Raw genomic sequence first — 20,352 nt, forward strand, 5'->3', positions numbered from 1 at the left:
ATAAGATTCCAAACCAAAATTTAGTTTCCAACATACAAGACAGTTGATATGTTTCAAATTCGAACAGTAAATGTCCCATAGAAGTCAAAATGATCAAAAGTCAAACATCAAAATTCATTTGACAAGAAAGATTATGATGTTACTTCACTAATCACTACCAAGATCCAGTCGCCTAATCTTCAAAAAGCATCTCCTTTACTGATTTCACACCCTTCTTGTTTTGATTTCTGCCAGCTGTCCCTCTTTTCCGAGGTGTTGGTGAGAAGTTAAGGCAGTAGCTCACAAGAGCTGGCCCAAATATGCTAAACTTCCCACTGCTACTGAAAGCAGTTTCTGCATCACATCTTCTCTCAAACACCATCTTCACACACTTCTTCTTCTTCAACACTTGAGTCTCTTCTTCTAACAGAGTTCCATAACGCCCAAATATCTCATTCATTTTTGACACTGATGGAACTGATTCCAAATCTGTAAACTTCAAGATTAAAGCAGTTGCAATTGCAGATGTAGAGTTCTCTTTCTTTGGTTTCAACTCAATTATCTTGTCAGTCCAGTAAGAGTCTCTAATGCCATGTTGGATTTCAGTTTCTTCCCTCAATTGGGATTTTGTCTCCATGCAATAATTCCTAAAATCAGACGAAAATTTCATCAGTGATTCAAGATTATGATGTTTTTCAAATGGGTTTCTGGCGGAATATCTAACAATTGAAAGAAATTCATCCCTGTTAAGTTCAAGATTTTTCCTTTTTCTGCCTCTTTTCTTAGGTGTATATTCCACTTCAGAAAAACTATGAGTACTTTTTGTCATCAAATCCGATAAGCATTTCATTTTCTTGCTTGGGCTCAAACCACCATCTGGATTGCCTTTCCAAGAACTAAAAGATGATAACTGAGCTTCCATGGTTGAAATCTCTGATCTAGTTATCCCAAATGGATCTTTAGCTAAATCTTCAACACACTGGATGATTTTGGCAGGTTTAAATGAAGCAACAGTTGAATATTTTTTGGTGAATTCAATATCATTTGCTTCTTTTGTAGAGTATTGGCGTAAATCAACAACAAGATTGATTGCATGTAACTCGCCTACTTCAGAAACTAAATTTGTCCCAAGATTCGGATCATCTGCCAACCGTGATCTTGAAACTTCACCATTCAAACGCATATGATCATTTCCCCCATTTTCAACATCTCTTGAAATTCTCTCATCTGACGCCATTACGATCCCTTTTCCATATCCAGTAACCCTAGCATCGCCAACTGAACCGAAGCTCACAACACCATTTTCATGCTGTTCAGAAGACGATTCCATCGCTAGGTTTTAGGTGTTCGATGATCCTAACAAGAAACCTCAGTTCCTTACTTACACTATCAGAAGTTCGTCGATATAAACACATAATCCCTAAAACACATGCAATCCACGATAAAAACGCAAAATCAAGAACCAAACTACGCATAGGAAAAGTAATTCAAGAACAGCGTGGAGTGTGTTGGATGAATGCATTATGATCAGAAAAGAGAAGCGAAAGAGGGCATACATTACCTGGTGCAAATCAGTGTCGCACAATCTTCGTAAAGAGAAGTGGCATAGTGTTAAGGAGAGAGACTTTACGCTTGATCGTTGCAAATGAGGTGACTGTTATTTTTCAAGTAAGATACAATTGGGTTGTACACGTGTCATGATAGGGGAAATATTGGAATTCGGATACAACATTTTCTATTTATCATTTCTAGAACTTCTTTTTTAATTAATACAACATTTATTATTGATAGGCAAATACAATCTAAAACCATCCCTCGTAGCATCCACCTTCATCTCACCACCATCTCTATCCACCTCCCTGAAACTTGGTATGCTCTCCATGATAAGAGACGCCTATATGAGACTGTGACGAATCTAGAACCAAAATCAACGAGGTTCCTTATATAAATGAAATGGAAAAAGTATGAAAATATAGATCTTTTGGCAAAAATAAGGTAGTTCCTTATGTTTTTTTATATAGAATTATTGTATTAAAAAAAGAAAAAAGGTAGGTCCTAGGACCTTGTGTATGAATAGCTACGCCCTGATGAGAGAAGAAGAGAAAGGAAAATAGAAGAAGAAATACCCGATATGTCGTGGTAGTTTGTGGTCGGGATAACAATTGACAACAATCGTTGTACCACAAAGCAAACGGGGTGGTGTGCATGTCCGGGGTGATGGTTCCAAGTGGCAATAAAGGGCTCTCTGTTGAGAATATATTGAAAGCATACTGAACGACCTCACTATTTATTATAAAAATAATTTCTAATTAAACTTAATTTTTCATGTTGGTTAGCAATTCTATCCAAATAAATTCAATTTAATTTTTTATCTGAAAAGAAAAATAAAAAATATATATCAAAAAATATATCAACAATGGTATAGTTTTATAGAGATTTTATTTATATATTTTAGTATATTTTATGTAGCTATTTACAAATATACCATCCAAATATTTGTTTGATAGCCAAAACCGGTTAGTAGCCGGTAGGTTTTTATGTTACTATTTCTTTATAATTAGTTTGAACAACCCATCTAAATTTTTGCCAATAAGGATGGTCTAAAGAATAAATTATTCAATTGACAGAAATGTAGAAAGAGAAATTAGATATTTTGTTTTTTTAAACATCTTTTTATTTATTTAAAATTCTATAGACTCTATTAATTTTATTTTTTTAATACTTTTTATTTTAACATTTATTTTGATAGTAAGTAGAAAGATAATAACAAAAAATATTTGATTTTTTATATAAATGATTTGTGATTAAAAAAAGTTTCGATGTATGGTTGGTTTTCACATGTTAAATCAAAATTTTAAGTTGTTATTTTTTTAAAAAATAAATAAATAAATAATGTCTTTGTTAAGCTTAGAGCCATTTCTAAAAAATAATTTTCTACTTCTTTTAAATATTTTTTTATATTGCTTGATTCAACGATTCGATCACCAACACCATCATATACTGCTTATCGTTATCGTCAACCACCAACCTCCAACTCTCCATGTCCACCACAAACTACCATCGTCTACCACTCTACAACCGTTATCACTGTCTACCACCCCACCACCACCATTAAAAATAAATCCAAAAATTTATATGTAGTATTTTTCAAACCTTTAAAATTAAATCCAAACACACATGATAATATTTTCAATGAAATAACCAAAATAAGAATACTGATTTTTGATAATCTTTTTAAATTGCTAATTTTGTACATAACAATCTAATTTTGGACTGCATAATTGTTAGGTTGATTTTCATGTATCATTTTAGTATATTTTTTTAATCATTTTCGCGATATATTGTGTATATTTAGCATGCATTTCATATGTTCTATTACATTGTTTGTTTGTGACAATTTTACTCGTTTAAGCTTAATTTATGCAGATTTATGTAAATGGGTAATGACATCTTTGTGTGCCAATAGAAGTCCCACGGAAAGCCATGCAATCACATTTGAAGTCTCGTACCAACATCCATGATAAAGTAATAAACGAAGCGATTTAAGTGATTTCTTAAAAATTTGGCAGCAATGCGTGGTCTTCGTAGAGTGATTGACTCGAAGTGTAAACATGGTCTGATCGAGCTGAAAATTTATAGGGGTATACCTAACCCATAGATATTTAATTTGAAAGGGTGAAGATCAGATTTGAACCAAGTTTGATGCACGTTTGGGCCTTGTGAACTGTAGCGGGAAATCTGTCCAAATTAAAATTCCAACAACCCATTTGTTTGATTATTGTCACACGGCAACCCGATCATTTTTATTTCAGCAGCCCATATTTTATTTCAGCAGCCCACATCTTATTGCAGCAGCCCAAGTTACAACTTAATAGTCCACTAGACTTGAAAGGTTATTTTTTATTTTTTTATTTTTTTTATTTTTTTATTTATTTATTGTTTTGTAGTTTTCAGTGGTTTAGCCGTCTTAAACGGCTAAATCACCGGGTATGGACATTCGGTTTATAATTATGTGAATGACTTTGAATTTTCTAGTGAAGTTGTTGATTATATTTCTTTTTCCTTTTTATCCATATGATTTCCGTTAAAAATAAATTCCGCTCTCTTGATTCTTTGTGAACTTGAAAACCTCAATTAGGGTTTAGATGGTTGAATTGATATGTTGAGTGTTTGATTATGTAATCGACCATTTAATTAACTTAAGTAGTGTATAATGTTATTGACTTCGTAAGATATTGATTAACATTATGAAATCAATTGGTATAATTGTTAGTTTTCCGGGCTTATGAGAAAACCATTTGTGATTGGTATAGTTGTTTGAACATTAATGCAAACACATAATTATAAAGAACTTGTTTGGTAATTATGTAGTGTATTAGTTCCAATTGAAGAACTTGCTTTAATTGGATGATTTTGTAACTTGGTTGAAAAGCTTGTAATCAAGTGTTTGACAAATAAGATTTATTATTTGATAAACTCATTAATGAGTCTGATCAACCTAAAAAGTGTTTAAGAAACTATTGCACAATCACAACTTTTGATCATGCTTTTCCAACAATTACACGGTTATAATGAATGTTGATTATGTTATTTTTAATTTATTATTATTATTTTTAGCTAAATTAATACATCCGATTTTGTAGTTTGAACTCACTTTTATCTGGTTAATTATATGATTTGATGTTATCTTGTTATTCTTTCTTGCCATCTTAGTTTTGTTATAACCGAATGTTTGATTCTTAACCCGGTTCATATTGGCCGCTTGAATTAGGGTTAGTTAATTCTCGTTATTTGATTTGTAAAATCCATAACTATTTTATGAATTAATGATAAGTGACACACATCGAATTGGTTTTGTGATGAGATTAACTTTGGTGTAAACTAAAATTGCATGTTTTCACCCTCCCGAGCTTGTGAGAAGTATTAAACGTTGTTGGGCACATTTGCACAAAACTTAATGCGACATTTCTATCTATTTGTAAGAGCTTGTTTAAAGTATGTTAGTAAGGTTAACTTTAATTCAAAGAGCTTGTTTTAATTAAACAATTTGGTGAATGGAAGATGCTAGAACTTGTTAGTATCTTCAGGTACCAACTTAGACTAAAATTTAATTTGACATTGATTTATAATTAGCATACATTAATAGGTGAATAGAACTTGAATCCATATTGTTTTTACTTTTGTTTCTAGTATTTCTTTAACTGTATTTCATTTTAGTTTTACTCGTTTTCAAAACATTTCCCGTATATTTACTTTTTATGCATTTGAATCAAAAAATAACTATTTTGCTTTATTTATTGATTAAAACCGAATCCCTAAGGATGAACCTTGTTTACTACTCATACTATCATTTTTAAACATATAAATGCAAATAAGACTTATTGTTTGATGGATTCGACACCCATCAATAATACTTCACCATTGTTCATCGAAGATATAGGCAAAACAAATTGACCACACCAGAACGAAGAAACAAACACAAAATTAACCACATGAGATGAAGAATTAGAAGTTGCAAACATATAGGCACAAAAATGTTCAACAAAATTTTAGGAAAAAGTGAACAAAAAAACAAATCACAATACTTCAAAAGTTTTTGTTAGTATCTAGATATGTTGCCTTCAATCAGTTGTGTTGTTTGGACCTTAGAACGGATTGAACTCCAATCGAACCATATACACTTTGGAGGCGAAACTCACATCATCATCATCATCTTTCGTCTTTTATATAAGTGCAACTATTAACACAATCTCACCCTTGTCTTTTGTTGCCTAATGTATGCTTCTCATAAATTCATCTCATCTAAACCATTCCACAAGTGAAGCCGTAGGGTTGAGTTTCCATCTCCGGTGGGTTATGTTGCCGGAAAGGGAGAAGACGTGAAACATTTCCTAAAAATCTTTACAATAACAACTATGTCATCATTCACCCATTCTACTCAAATTCTCAGTTTTATTTCATATAATCTTCATCGTATAATCCTACAACTAAACAATACACTTGTGTATACATTCCAAGTAATTAAAATATATATAAACCTGTCTCTCTCTCTCTCTCTCTCTCTCTCTCTCTATATATATATATATATATATATATATATATATATATATATATATATATATATATATATATATATATATATATATATATATATATATATAAGATTGTTACATTAAATCGCATACTCATCATCTTCAGCTCCTTCAAGTCTCCACTCACTTCCATAGTAAGAATTGGGCAATCCCAACCAGAATTTAAAAGCTTCAGCTGCTCTTTTCCTCTCTATCCTCCGATCTTGCCTCGCTCTTGAAGCATGTTTGCTTGTAAACATCCTCGAATGCATCTCTACATAAATTCTCGTATATTTCGTCTTATTTGGTGCTATCCCAAGTTCCTCCATGAACGCTACAATTTCCAAAGCTTTCTTAAAGAAAGCAGCTCTCACACAGATATCCGCTAAAGTATCCAACAGTCCTTCATCAGGCTTCAAAATCGGAACATTATGAGGACCAGATTTAGAAACCCTAGTTTCATCCGTTGTTATCAATCCACATCGTTCCTTTATTTCGTTCCAAAGTAACAGAGCATCTCCTGGTTTTTTTGCTAATGCTATACAATTAGCGAGACTCCCGTATGTAGCTACATCTGGATAAACCCCTTTCTTTTTCATCTTCTCGACTATTTCATTTGCAGGATCCAACATTCCTAACCTGGCATAAGCTTCTATTAACATGTTCCAAGCGACTAGATCTACTTTCACTCGTGGGTCTTTTTGCATTTCGTCGAACACTTCGTGGGCAAGCTTCGGTTGCCCAGATACAGAAAACGCTTTCATCAGAGTGGTGTAACTTATCTTTGTGGGAGCGATGCCTTTTGATCTCATTTCGTTGAAGAAGACGAGAGCTCCTGCACAGTCATCGATCAGTATACATCCATCGATCATTGTGTTGTAGGATACTGCATCTGGTTCGATCCCTGAATCGATCATCTCTTTGATAGTCTCCCTTGCATTATTTATTTGTAGTTGTTGGCAATACCCTTTGAGGAGGATATTGTAAGTGACCCGATTGGCTTGAACTCCGGCTTTACTCATCTCGGAAAGAACTTGTCTTGCTTTTTCCATTGCTCCAACATTCACAAGTGCAGAAACGACTGTTGTGTATGAAACGTGATCTGGGTGACTAGAACTGTCTTCTTGGTTTCTCATTGCCTCGAGCATTCTCACTGTATCTTTGATCCGGCCTGCTTTCATGTAACCCTTCATTAAAGTTGTGTACATTCTAGTGTTGGGAAGGAATACCTTTGGCAACAATGGTGGTTCGTAATCAGTTGGGTGTTTCATGTTCGGAAGCAATTTCTCGAACACTTCATTTTCATTTTCATTTGGGAATTCTTCCGAATTTGAATCCCTTAAAAGCTTGCAAATATCTTGTCTCCCTTCCCTCATTGCTTGAACGATTTTCTCTGCGGTTTCCAGATCGTTAAAGCCGATATAGGAGGCCACCAACGATTGCAATGTCGTCATACACACCGGGATGCCCTTTTCGAGAATACGTTCCAGTACAAAGACAAACAAGTCTTTCCTCTCAATCCTCGCACAAAGCTTGATCATGATATTGTAAGTCAAGATATCCGGCTCGCATTTGTTCTCAGGCATTTCCTCGAACAGTTGGAGGAACTTTTCGGTCCAACCCAAATTGGCACACGCATTGAGGACTGCATTGTATGCCGCAGTGTCAGGGCGCGAATTCATCACCATGGTTGGCTCCGTGAATCTCTTGATTGTCCGGGTCACCGATGAAAACAGCTTGACGGCCTCCTTGGGGCCGTCATCGCCTGATGCTGCTAGGCGACTTACGACGGCACTCCACGCCTTGACATGAGGGAGGTATCCAGATCTAAGCATAGACTTGAGAATAGAGTTGGCGTAGAGTGTGTCGCCGGACTTGGCAGCAGCGACAGCAAGAAGACCAAGGGAGTTGGAGTCGAGACGATGGAGCTGGCGTTCATGACGTAGGCGTTGGATGATGGATTGAGCCCGGGTGAGGGCCGACGGCGTGTTTTGATACGATAATTGGCAAACTAAGCGGCTAAGGCAGGTGGGGTTTGGTAGGTGAGGGGATTGAGTGTAGGCAAGCCAAGCCTCCTCGGTTTTTCTTTGCCGGAGAAGGTTTAGGAGGGTGTCGTCATGGGAATCTCGGTGTGGGGTTGTAATTGTGGTGAGAGAGGCGGAGGAGTCGGTGACGGCTCTTACTCGAGATGGGTTTGTGGTGGCAGTGGTGGTGGAGGAGGAGGTGGATGTGAAGAGTTTGGTTGCGAAAGGTGGGTGGGACACCCAATGGAGGTTGGCAGGGGCGTTGAGCGAATGGTGTTGGTGTTGTTGGTGGCGGGATAATGTTGAAGTTGTGGTGGATGACGGTGGTGGTGTAGCTGTCATTACGTCGGAAAAATGGAGGGATGAAGGAGATAAGGTACGGAGCTGATCGGAGAGAAGGGGGTGGGGGTTATTTGAGTGGAGGAAGAAAAGTACAACATATTGTGCAGACTGTACCACGTCGACAAAATACTGTCCTCTTGTTTATCGTACATATTTGTGGATGATAAAAGGTTAAATGCTATTTAACCATCAAATTATCCTACTTTCTCATTTCAGCAACCAAACTCTCCGATTTTACAAATATGACAATGCTGAGTTTTTTTTTCATCGTATATCTTTTTCCCTTTGATTGTAAAGTTATAAGTTTTGTGGAAAATTTTGCTATAGTTAACACATGGGTGGGCCTACTTGGCGTTTTAGGATAGTACGGACTACGGAAAATCTCTCAAATTTTACAATAAAGTGTAAAATTAGTATAAATTCATTAAAATTTGACCAAAATTCAGTTCGTTAAAATCCATCATAAAATCCTAAAAAGTATAAATTAATGTAAATATGTCAGATTGACACTTTTAGGGACTTAAATTGTCGTGGAAAAAATAAATTTTTAATAGTGCAACCCTTAAAAATATTGTGCAAACCCGTGCTATTTTTTCTACATTCGCTATGGAGTTAGAATACCTTGAGATTTTGATTTGTTATAAAAGTTTAGTGAAATTTTTTTTATATTGTTGATGCTCTAATAAGCCAACAATAAAGAAGAAAAAACTTTTGTTTATGTTTTTATAACTGTAACATCCCGAATTTCAGAAGTACGATTCAAGAGTTTAAAGTGTAATTTCGAAGAAGGGACTCGACAAGTAGGTACTCTTAGTCACCGAGTCGGAGCGGGTTTGGGTCACGAATTAAGCGACCAACACACCGAGTCGGAAGCTGGACTTGACGAGTTGGTGCTGGGATGAGAAAAACCCTAATCTTAGGGTTTGCACCCTATTTAAAGGACTTAATGTCCTCCCCTCAGCTCCCTTAGCCCCCTTTGAGATCCAGTAAGCCCTAGCTCGTGTGTATAAGGCCATTGGAGGGAGATTGAAGCTTTGAGAAGTGTTCTAGTGGAAGAAACTTGAAGATCAAAATGGTTTGCATCAAGAAAGTAGTGTAGATCCAGAATCTACTACAGTTTTGGGCACATCTTGGAGGTAATGAGTTGTTACCTTTCCTTTGTTGCTTTTAGATTTATTCTTGAATGAGATTTGGGGCCATTTTGGTATGATTGGGATCCACTTCGGGTTTGGAGTTCAGATCTGAGGTTGCTACTTCAGATCTAGACTTGTATTGGTCCAGAAAGTCATAAAGCATCAATTATTGAATTGTTGGTGAAGACCTTTTGTCTAAAACCCAAGCCCTAGGGTGTTTTGGGCCTATATCTCTTTGGTTTCACGTAAAGTTTGCAAATTTATGTAAGGGGTAGATTGTAGAAGGGTGGATCTACGGATTGGAGCCTTAGCATGGCTCGAAAAGCCTCTGAATGGATTGAGAACTGGAGAGACTCAGCGAGTCACATGGGTGTACTCGATGAGTTGTATGAACACGTGCATGGACTTGACGAGTTGGAAGAACAACTCGGCTAGTCTGTTGAAGATTGCCTTGGACTCGACGAGTCTGTTCTTGGTCGTAGAACCCCAACCTCTTTTGGTTAAATCCTTGAATTAGTGAGTCGGTTGGCGGCTCAATGAGTTAGACAGGATGGGACTCAAAGATCGTTGGACTCGGAGAGTCTTGGGGCGACTCGGTGAGTTAAGTTGTGTTATGAGAGTTTTTTGGGTAAGGGAACTCGACGAGTCGACAGGGTGGCTCGGCGAGTAGAGTCAACCAGGAAGGTTGACTTTGACTAAGGACTTTGACCTTGACCAAGAGTTGACCACTTGACTTACAAGGGTACTTTGGTAATATTGGTATTTATGGAATTGGTTCTTTGGTAGTGTTCAGTGGCGGCGATCGTGTCGGAGGTCAGAGTAGCTTGGTCTTATGTTTTCAATCAGTAAATCCAGGTGAGTTATCCTCACTATATCGGCAGGGTCTATGGCACCAAGGCCGACCCTTTATCGGATGGAAATTCGGGTATTGTTTGTTATGTTATTGCTTTGCTAGATCTGCATCTTGGTATTTAGGATGATGTTATGTTAGTGACCTGGTTAAGGTCGATACCCAGTATTTAGGGTAATGTCATGTTAGTGACCTGGTTAAGGTCGGTACACGGTATTTAGGGTAATGTTATGTTAGTGACCTGGTTAAGTTCGGTACCCGGTATATAGGGTAATGTTATGCTAGTGACCGGTTAGGTCGGAATCTTGGTTAGGATGTTGATATGCTATGTGATCTATTAGACTGTTTGTCTGGTTAAGGATTTGTTATGTGATTAATTGTTTTATGTGCACATGGTTGTTTGACGGGGTTAGGTTGAGGCAGGTCCTGCTTTGTGCTGTAGGTCGACATACCCAGGCCGGACCGGATAATCCGAAGGCCTAACGAGCGGTCCGGATAGGCTGAAGGCCCCAAGAGGGCGGACCAGACGTGCCGAGGCTCGGAGAGTGGACTAGGCCGACTGAAGACCCGGTGTGGGCGGACCAGTCATACTGTAGACTCGATGTACATGACTAGACTCGGAGGGTGGACCAGGTGGACTGAAGGCCCGGTGCGGGCAGACCAATCACACAGTAGACCCGATGTGCATGGTTGTTCTGTATTGTGATGTGATATGAGTATGGTTATATGTGGTTGGTATTTTGGGGGTAGCTCACTAAGTTTTTGGGCTTACAGTTCAGTGTTTTGTTTCAGGTACTTCAGGAGATCGTGGCAAGGCGAAGGCGTGATCGTACCGCTCCTCATGATTTATGATTTATGTGATATGGTTATGGGGAAATACTTTGATGTTTAAACTATTTTGAAAATAAATGTATGAACTTAATGGTTTTTGAATGAATTAAAAATTATTTAATTTGGCTCGAATTTTATGGTCGTTACAATAACCAACTACGATTAAAAAACTCAAGACGGATCTTTATAAGGATGGAGGAGGTGGTGCTGGTACGCAAGCGGCATGCCCTACGCGGCCATGCAGTACGTAAAGGGAATGTCGTCCCACCTAAGTGATACCTCCCATTTTGAAGATGTTTAATTCATCAAGGCCATCCCAAGCATCACTTACTCCTTTTACTATTACCTAACCAAACAAACATATTTTACTGCACAAATTTGTAACGCCCGTTAGTTCAGGCTAGTCATTTAAAATATAGTAAATAATCTTAGCTAAAGATGTAGTGGCCGTAATTACTATCTCGTAGATATAAGGCGCACTTAAATTCGACTTCAGATGAAGAAGTTAGGCTTCTTCAAAGTTTCGCAATCAACCCAACACAACTATGTGTGTTATAAAAAGTGAATCGTAGATAGGTTTCTTACTAGCCTAACTAATCTAAACGAAAGTCGTAGTAATCATAAAAGCGAGAGCGTGCATACACAGAACACCTAAATCTGACTTCGTATGAGTAAATTATTATTTTTCAAAGTTTCAATATAGTTGTGTGCGACACATAAATCGAAATTTGGATCTATTAAATGTTAGCCAAAACAATGTAAATGATAGTCGAAGATCTCATGAATACAATTTCGTCGATATAAAGACATCCGAGAGCGGAATTCATATGGAGGAGTTACGATTTTTATACGGGTTTTAACAGTCTAAGACCTTTAAAAATATAAAATTAATAATAATGAGTTAGCCAACATAGACTAGGTGAAAGTTGTAGTACTAGTCGATAGCTACGCCTGAATTTAAAGAACGTCAAAAAATAGAACTCGTATGAGAAATATATGATTTTTAGAAGTTTTCCAAAGAGCGCGACGCGCAAGGTAGGGCGTGATGCGCCTACCTTCTAGAAGGGGCGACACAGACCACTGCATGCTTGACATGTGACACAAAAGGGCTAGGAGTACGTTGACCAGAGACGCTCCGCACCCCAGGTATAGGCGCAACGCGCCTCCACAGAACCCATATATACAAGTCGAATTCAACTCATTCTTCACCCATTTAATCTCAGATCCTATGGAAACCATTCTGCACCCCTATCCCCATTACTCCCTAGTTCCCGACTAATTTATTGAGGCCCTGCGGCATCAGAGAGCCCAACAAATAGAAGCTTTCGGTTAAGAATTTTGGCTATCCAATTCTCGACTTTTCACTATAAACTTTGTAAGTTAAGATAAACTTGTTATGCTTTAAGTGTAACTTATGTCCAAGTTCATAAATATTATTATGAACCCATAAACAAGATTTATCAGTGATTCCAAGTCATACTACTGAGTGATATACTTATGGGAGTGATATATATGCTAGATTTAGTGAGGTGTTTAAAGTGAAATTTCCAAATAGAATACTCTATATACCAAACAGACCCTACCTCCGATATGATCTTACCTAATTATTCCTTACTTGATAGATCTTGATGTAGACATTGGGATTACTGAGAAATCTATACTATCATTAGTCACAACGAATATAAGGCTAAGACTTAGTGGTGTATACACCTAAGTCATATCAAAGGAAAAGATAAGGTGTTAGGCGAAGCACTGCCCAAATCGCAAGCCATCCACTTTTAACAAGTCAGTGCATAGTTACTTTCATCTTACATACATACACACACACACACACACACATATATATATATATATATATATATATATATATAGAAAGTATTTAGATAATTAAATGATATATGTGTTTATTATCTGTGATTGAGATATTTTATGTTAGATGAAACAATTTAAGATTATTTTTATTTAGCTGTATATGTATTTTCATACTTATAATATATTGGGGTAGTGATGGATGATGAGAGATGAAAAATAACGAGGAGAGGCCATGAATTTACTAGAGATGTGAAATGCAGTCATCTAACAAAGTGTAGATGACGACCAATGAGTATTCTTGACAATTCAATGGAACACCGGCAGGTTCACAACCTATAGGTGATGAACTATGTGTTCATGCGATGCACTTTATTTTCCCCCATGGTTGCCTTAATGCTAAAGAATCCTTGAAGCATTATTGTCAACCTATTGCTTGTGATGATCCTTAGGACATGTCCTTAGAGGTGAATATATGTATATAAGAAAACGGGGATGCGTAATCCGGTTAATTGTTTGATGTGAAATATGTAATTATACAAATTAATTATATTATTGTGGGTTGAAAATCCTATGTACTCATCAGGCCTCCCAGCCTGACCAATTCAATTACTTTGTGTAGCATCCCAATTTTCAAGACTAAAAATTTCATTTTAAATTTAAAGATTCATAAAACAGATTACTGGAAATGCCATCAACGTTATCTCATATTATGAAAACCATAAGTCAACCATCTCAAAAACATATCATAGGAAAATAATGTCAGAGTACAAATCCCAAGAATCTCATGTGCGGAAAATCGTGTGTGCAATGCGCTGCTATCGTGCCGGCTCCTTTCCCTTCGAAGAAGAAGGACCTGAAACAAAAACTAAAAATTGTAAGCACAAAGTTTAGTGAGTTCCCCCATCATACCACATACCATACAATAACCATATTGTCTAACATGTAAGGGTACTAGACTACCCCTTCCGTCTCTTTCAACCGGTAATTGCCTAGCATATCATGGTGCTTGCCTACCCCTTCGGTCTCTTGCAACCGGTAACTTGCCTAGCATATCAGTGTGCTGGCCTACCCCTTCGGTCCTTTCGACCGGTACCTCACCTAGCATATCAGAGTGCTGACCTACCCTTTCAGTCCTTTCGATCGTTACTGAGGAATATTTCACCCCTTACTTCTACCATATAACATACTAGCTCATAAACACATAAGTCATATACAACTTAGTTTATCAAGATGTTAGCATACCCCTTCGGTCCTTTCGACCGGTACTGGGGCCTATCCTACCCCTCCTACCACTATCGAATAATATCATAGCATACTAGCACATAAAGCATAACAAATAGTGACGTACCAGATAATTATCACAAGTACAATCATCTCTACTATAACTCTTACTATTGGGCCGACATTGGTGCCTTCGACCCACTTCTATTGGAAGGTAACTCACCTCAAATGTCGCGTAATAGCTGAAATGTCCTCGGCTTTGTGATTAACTCCTCTCAAACTCCTACACATAAAATCTTCTTTAATTACTCTTTCATACTCATAACCCCTTTAAGGGTCAACTCTGGTCAATGGTCAAAGTCAAAGTCAACATCCTGGTCAAAGTCAACATTTTGGTTGATTCAACTCGCCGAGTTGGTCCATCAACTCGTCGAGTTCCATGATCCATAAAACCCTGGAAATATCGATCCAACTCGTCGATTTCCTCCTCATACAGAGTTAGGATATTTTGCTCACAACTTGTCGAGTTCCTCCTTGAACTCATCGAGTTCTTCAATCTTCAAATCCAAAAAACCATGTCCAACTCGCTGAGTCGTCTCCTAGACTCGATGAGTTTGCCCAGTAACATAATAGGTTGGGGACCACGACCCAAGTCGCCGAGTTGGATGAATAACTCGTCGAGTCCCCCTTAGTCTAAATCCATTCAGTTGCTTCCAATCGAGTTCAATGCTTCCAAACCATAGATCTGGTACCCTAGGACTAAGTTTCTACGTAAAGTTTCTAATTTTACATCCATGCATGGTGTCATGAAGCTAGAAACACCAAAACTAAGCTATATAAGAGATCTAGGGCATGGGGAAGGGCCAAGGCTTGATGAAGCTGGCAACTTTAAGCTTCATAAGCTTATAGGTGCCTAGATCTGAAGTCATAACTTCATGATACACTCAAATTCCGAAATTGACTTCAATATGGCCCAAAAGCGACAAGATACAACCCTAAATGAAGATCTAAGCAATAGAAATCCAAGGTATCAACTTTATACCTCAAATGAGTTAGAAATGCAGCTCAAATTCCGCATCCACTGGCTTCCTTTTGAATCCTCAAGCTTCTCCTTCCTTCTCAAGCTTCAAAATCACCTACAACACACAACAATGGCTCAAAAACGCTCAAAAGTGGATTAGGGTTTTGTGGCTAGGGTTTAGGGTGATGAAGGCTGCAAATGAGGCCAACCCTTGGAGGTTAAGGTGCTTGTAACAGCTCAAAATTTTCAAATAAATTTTTCATTAAAAATTAAAACATCAATATTCGACAAAAGGGTTTAATCCAAGTTTATTTCAAAATATAAATAATAAATCTCCAGGATCTTCAACAGTGGCAGTGTGTACGTGTCACGCCGGCGCCTTTCCACGGTCATCACTAGTACCTGAAAATCATAAACACAACTGGTAAGCATAAATGCTTAGTGAGTTCCCCAGTATACGACTTACCCACATACGCCTTCCGGCCCGGACCTTTCGGTCCACATAACATTGCCTTCCGGCCCGGATCTTTCGATCCACATAGTATTGCCTTCCGGCCCGGACCTTTCGGTCCACATAACATTGCCTTCCGGCCCGGATCTTTCGATCCACATAATATAATCGCCTTCCGGCCCGGATCTTTCGATCCACATAATATAATCGCCTTCCGGCCCAAAACATACATAGCACATATAACATAAAACTCATAACACATAAACCATATATCATACCGTTCTTTCTATCACATAAAGTCTCGCCTTCCGGCCCGTATAAGCATACATCACATATAAGCACATATCGCAAACAAAGCATCTATCCCTCTAGACATAGCATGAATATAATACACACGACCTTCCGGTCTAACAGTCAAACCCTTTCGGGTGAGGTATAGTGAGAAGACTCACCTCGTAGTACGCAGGCTATAACCTCCTCGAGCTACTCGCACACAATCCGCTAGTCCGCAGGTTCCCTATAACACCACAGCCCTAGTTAATGATCTTATAAAACAAGACAACTGACCCCTCTAACATATATATAGGTCAACGGTCAATCTTGACCAGACTCGTCGAGTACAAAGGGTAACTCGACGAGTATAGGCATCCTGACACCACTCGCCGAGTCTGAAGAACGACTCGACGAGTTCCAGTAGATCTTCAAGATACTCGCCGAGTCTGAAGAACAACTCGGCGAGTTCTAGTGAATCTTCAAGCTACTCGTCGAGTCTGATCATTGGACTCGGCGAGTCCTCGCCATGCAGTCAATCAACTGCCTCCTGTGATTCGCATGATTCCGCAATATATAGATATGGGACTTCCTGGACCTTTACACATACTATTACTGGGATTTAAACACTTGTAACAACTCTATAATCTATCAAATCCTTAAATGGGTTTCCAAAACCCTAGATTCGTGTACAACACCAAAACTACAGAAATGATCCGAGGATTACCTGGGAAACGTGATCTCTGCGTCCCCAACCTTCAGAGCTCAACCCCTTGATCCTCCTTTGATCACCACCTTGCCTCTCCTTGCTAAGCAACCTCTTTAAGCTTCCACTAGCCTTCACCCTTGCTCCAGACGCCCACAGCTGCTTAGGTTATCTTCAATCGGCCAAAAGACGAGACATGACGGCCCTAAAGACATTATATACGATCCAGAATCGAAACGGCTAGGGTTTCAGCTTGAACAGCGTCGACTCGCCGAGTCCCTAATGGACTCGTCGAGTCCAGTCGCGAATCTGCGATCAAGACCGTGGTCCTACTCGGCGAGTCAGGCATCAACTCGCCGAGTCCCCCCCTAAATATTCCCCAAATTAATTTAAAATAATACCTGAAATTCCGGGCTGTTACAACTCTCCCCCACTAGAACTAGACTTCGCCCTCGAAGTCTCTCATTCTGCGAATAACTCCGGATGTTGCTCCCGCATTTCTCTTTCCGGCTCCCAAGTCATCTCCGATCCCTTCCGATGTTGCCACTGAACCAACACCAGAGGTATTTCCTTGTTCCGTAGAACCTTGATCTTCCGATCTCTGATAGCTACTGGTCTCTCGGCGTAATTCAGACTCGCATCCACCTGAACATCTTCTAGTGGAACCACTGCTGCCTCGTCGGCTATACACTTCCTCAGCTGTGATACGTGGAAGGTATTGTGAATCTGATTCAGCTCCGCTGGCAACTCCAACCGATAAGCTACCCGACCTACCCTAGCAATTACCCGAAATGGACCTATGAACCGGGGCCCCAATTTGCCCCTCTTCCTGAACCGAATCACCCCTTTCCAAGGAGAAACCTTTAGGAGAACGAAGTCGCCGACCTGGAATTCGAGCTCGGACTGGCGTCTGTCCGCATAACTCTTCTGTCGGCTCTGGGCGGTCAATAACCTCTGCCTCACCCGTTGGATCTGCTCAGTCGTTTGAAGCACGATCTCTGTACTGCCCATCACTCTCTGCCCCACTTCTCCCCAGCAAATGGGAGTCCGACACCTCCTACCATACAACAACTCAAAAGGTGGCATACCAATGCTCGAATGATGGCTGTTGTTGTAGGAAAACTCAGCCAGCGGCAGATGCGCATCCCAGCTACCCCCGAAGTCTAACACACACGCTCTAAGCATATCTTCCAATGTCTGGATCGTCCGCTCGCTTTGACCGTCGGTCTGGGGATGGTATGCGGTGCTAAAATGTAGTTTAGTACCCAATTCCTCATGGAATTTCTTCCAGAACCTGGAAGTGAAACGTACATCGCGGTCCGAAACGATCGAGGTCGGCACTCCATGCCGAGATACTATCTCTCTCACGTACAACTCCGCCAACTTCTCTGCTGATGAACTTTCACTAATGGCAAGGAAATGTGCACTCTTTGTTAGCCTATCCACAATCACCCAAATCGCATCGACTCCCCTGGCAGTTTTCGGCAATTTGGTGATGAAATCCATCGTGATCTGATCCCACTTCCACTCAGGGATCTCCAAGGGTTGCAACTTACCGTGCGGTCTCTGGTGCTCGGCCTTAACCTTACGGCAGGTCAAACACCTCTCCACGAACCAAGCCACGTCTCTCTTCATGCAAGGCCACCAGTACTCCTTTTTCAAATCCAGATACATTTTCGTAGCACCGGGATGGATCGAGAATTTCGATCTATGTGCCTCCTCCATCAAGATGACACGCGTACCGCCCACGAATGGCACCCAGATCCGACCCTGGAATGTCAGTAGTCCCCGCCCATCCGTAACGAACTCTGAAATTAACCCGACGACCCGCTCCTGTTTCTGCATCCCAGACTTCACAACCTCTGCCTGTGCCCCACGAATAGCATCTAATACCGGAGTCACCACCGTCAATCTCAAACATACGTCCCGCAATGGAGTACCCTCCGCCCTACGACTCAATGCATCGGCTACCACATTAGCCTTGCCTGGGTGGTATAGGATCTCACAGTCATAATCCTTAACCACGTCTAACCATCTCCTCTGGCGCATGTTTAGGTTGGGTTGATCCATCAGATACTTCAAACTCTTATGGTCCGTGTATATGGTACAACGAACCCCGTACAGGTAGTGACGCCAGATTTTGAGGGCGAACACTACTGCCCCCAACTCTAAGTCATGCGTAGGATACCTTGCTTCGTGAGGCTTCAGCTGCCTCGATGCATAGGCTATCACATGGCCCCTCTGCATCAACACTGCACCCAGTCCCGAAATCGATGCGTCGCAATATACGACGAAGTCCTCCATCCCTTCAGGAAGGGCTAATACTGGTGCTTCGCACAGTCTCTGACGAAGTGTCTCGAAGGAGGTCTGCTGCTCGGGTCCCCATGAAAATGTAACACCCTTTCGGGTCAACTTGGTAAGTGGCACTGCGATCTTGGAGAAGTCCTTAATGAACCTTCGATAGTACCCTGCCAACCCAAGGAAACTCCTGATCTCCGAAGGTGACTTTGGTGCCTCCCATCTCATCACCGCCTCCACCTTGGCCGGATCGACCGATATCCCTGCCTGATTTACAACGTGCCCCAGAAATTGAACCTCCCGTAGCCAGAAGTCACATTTGGAGAATTTTGCATACAGCTTCTCCGACCTCAGTACCTCAAGGACCTCCCTCAAATGTCCCTCATGCTGTTCCCTAGACCGCGAATACACCAGAATATCGTCGATGAATACAATCACAGACCGATCCAGCATCGGCCTGCATACCCTGTTCATGAGATCCATGAACACTGCTGGGGCATTGGTGAGTCCAAAAGGCATCACCACGAACTCGAAATGCCCATACCGCGTCCTAAAGGCTGTCTTCTGGACGTCCTCATCCCGCACCCTTACCTGATGGTACCCTGATCTCAAATCAATCTTGGAAAACCAAGATGCCCCTTGCAACTGATCGAATAGATCATCGATTCTTGGTAACGGATAGCGGTTCTTAACTGTCACCTTGTTCAGTTCCCGGTAATCGATACACATCCGGTGTGAACCATCCTTCTTCTTGACGAACAGAATCGGTGCTCCCCACGGCGAGCTACTTGGCCGAATAAATCCCTTCCCCAACAACTCTTGAAGTTGCGAGGACAATTCTTGCATCTCTGGAGGTGCAAGACGATAAGGCACCTTCGCAATAGGCGCCGCCCCTGGAACTAAGTCGATACCAAACTCCACTTGCCTCGCAGGAGGTATTCCCGGCAAATCATCGGGGAAAACGTCTGGAAACTCGCGCACCACTGGAACCTCCTGCAATGTCTTCGGTCTCTCGGAACTCTCCCGCGTATCCATCACATACGCCACAAAACCGCTACACCCCCGCTGTAGGCATTGCCTCGCCCTAGCAGCCGAACAAAAAGCTGATCTTGAACGGGTACCCTCGCCGTACACCGTAAGAACTCCCCCACTAGGGTCTCGTATAGTCACCAATTGACGCTCGCAGTCGATGACAGCGCTGAATCGGCTCAACCAGTCCATGCCTACAATGACACAGACATCACCCATCGCAATCGGAATTAGGTCAATCGGAAATGCGACCCCGAAGATCTCTAGCACACATCCCCGAAAAACCTCCGTAGCACAAATCACCCTCTCAGCCG

General features: G+C 40.3%; 1 protein-coding gene across 1 annotated transcript; it reads right to left on the reverse strand.

The window, feature by feature from the left end:
• Window positions 1-6,109: 6,109 nt before the first annotated feature.
• On the reverse strand, window positions 6,110-8,674 carry LOC111916405 (pentatricopeptide repeat-containing protein At3g09650, chloroplastic). Its single transcript, XM_023912079.3, has one exon. The coding sequence runs from the start codon at window positions 8,414-8,416 to the stop codon at window positions 6,152-6,154; it is 2,265 nt and encodes a 754-aa protein (XP_023767847.1). The 5' UTR covers window positions 8,417-8,674; the 3' UTR covers window positions 6,110-6,151.
• Between the last annotated feature and the right edge of the window lie 11,678 nt (window positions 8,675-20,352).

This window comes from Lactuca sativa, chromosome 2 (assembly GCF_002870075.4).
Source record: "Lactuca sativa cultivar Salinas chromosome 2, Lsat_Salinas_v11, whole genome shotgun sequence".
Classification (NCBI taxonomy): Eukaryota; Viridiplantae; Streptophyta; class Magnoliopsida; order Asterales; family Asteraceae; genus Lactuca; species Lactuca sativa.

Bases quoted from the DNA above. Each gene is read 5' to 3' on its own strand.
- LOC111916405 (XM_023912079.3), bottom strand. From the start codon at position 8,416: ATGACAGCTACACCACCACCGTCATCCACCACAACTTCAACATTATCC.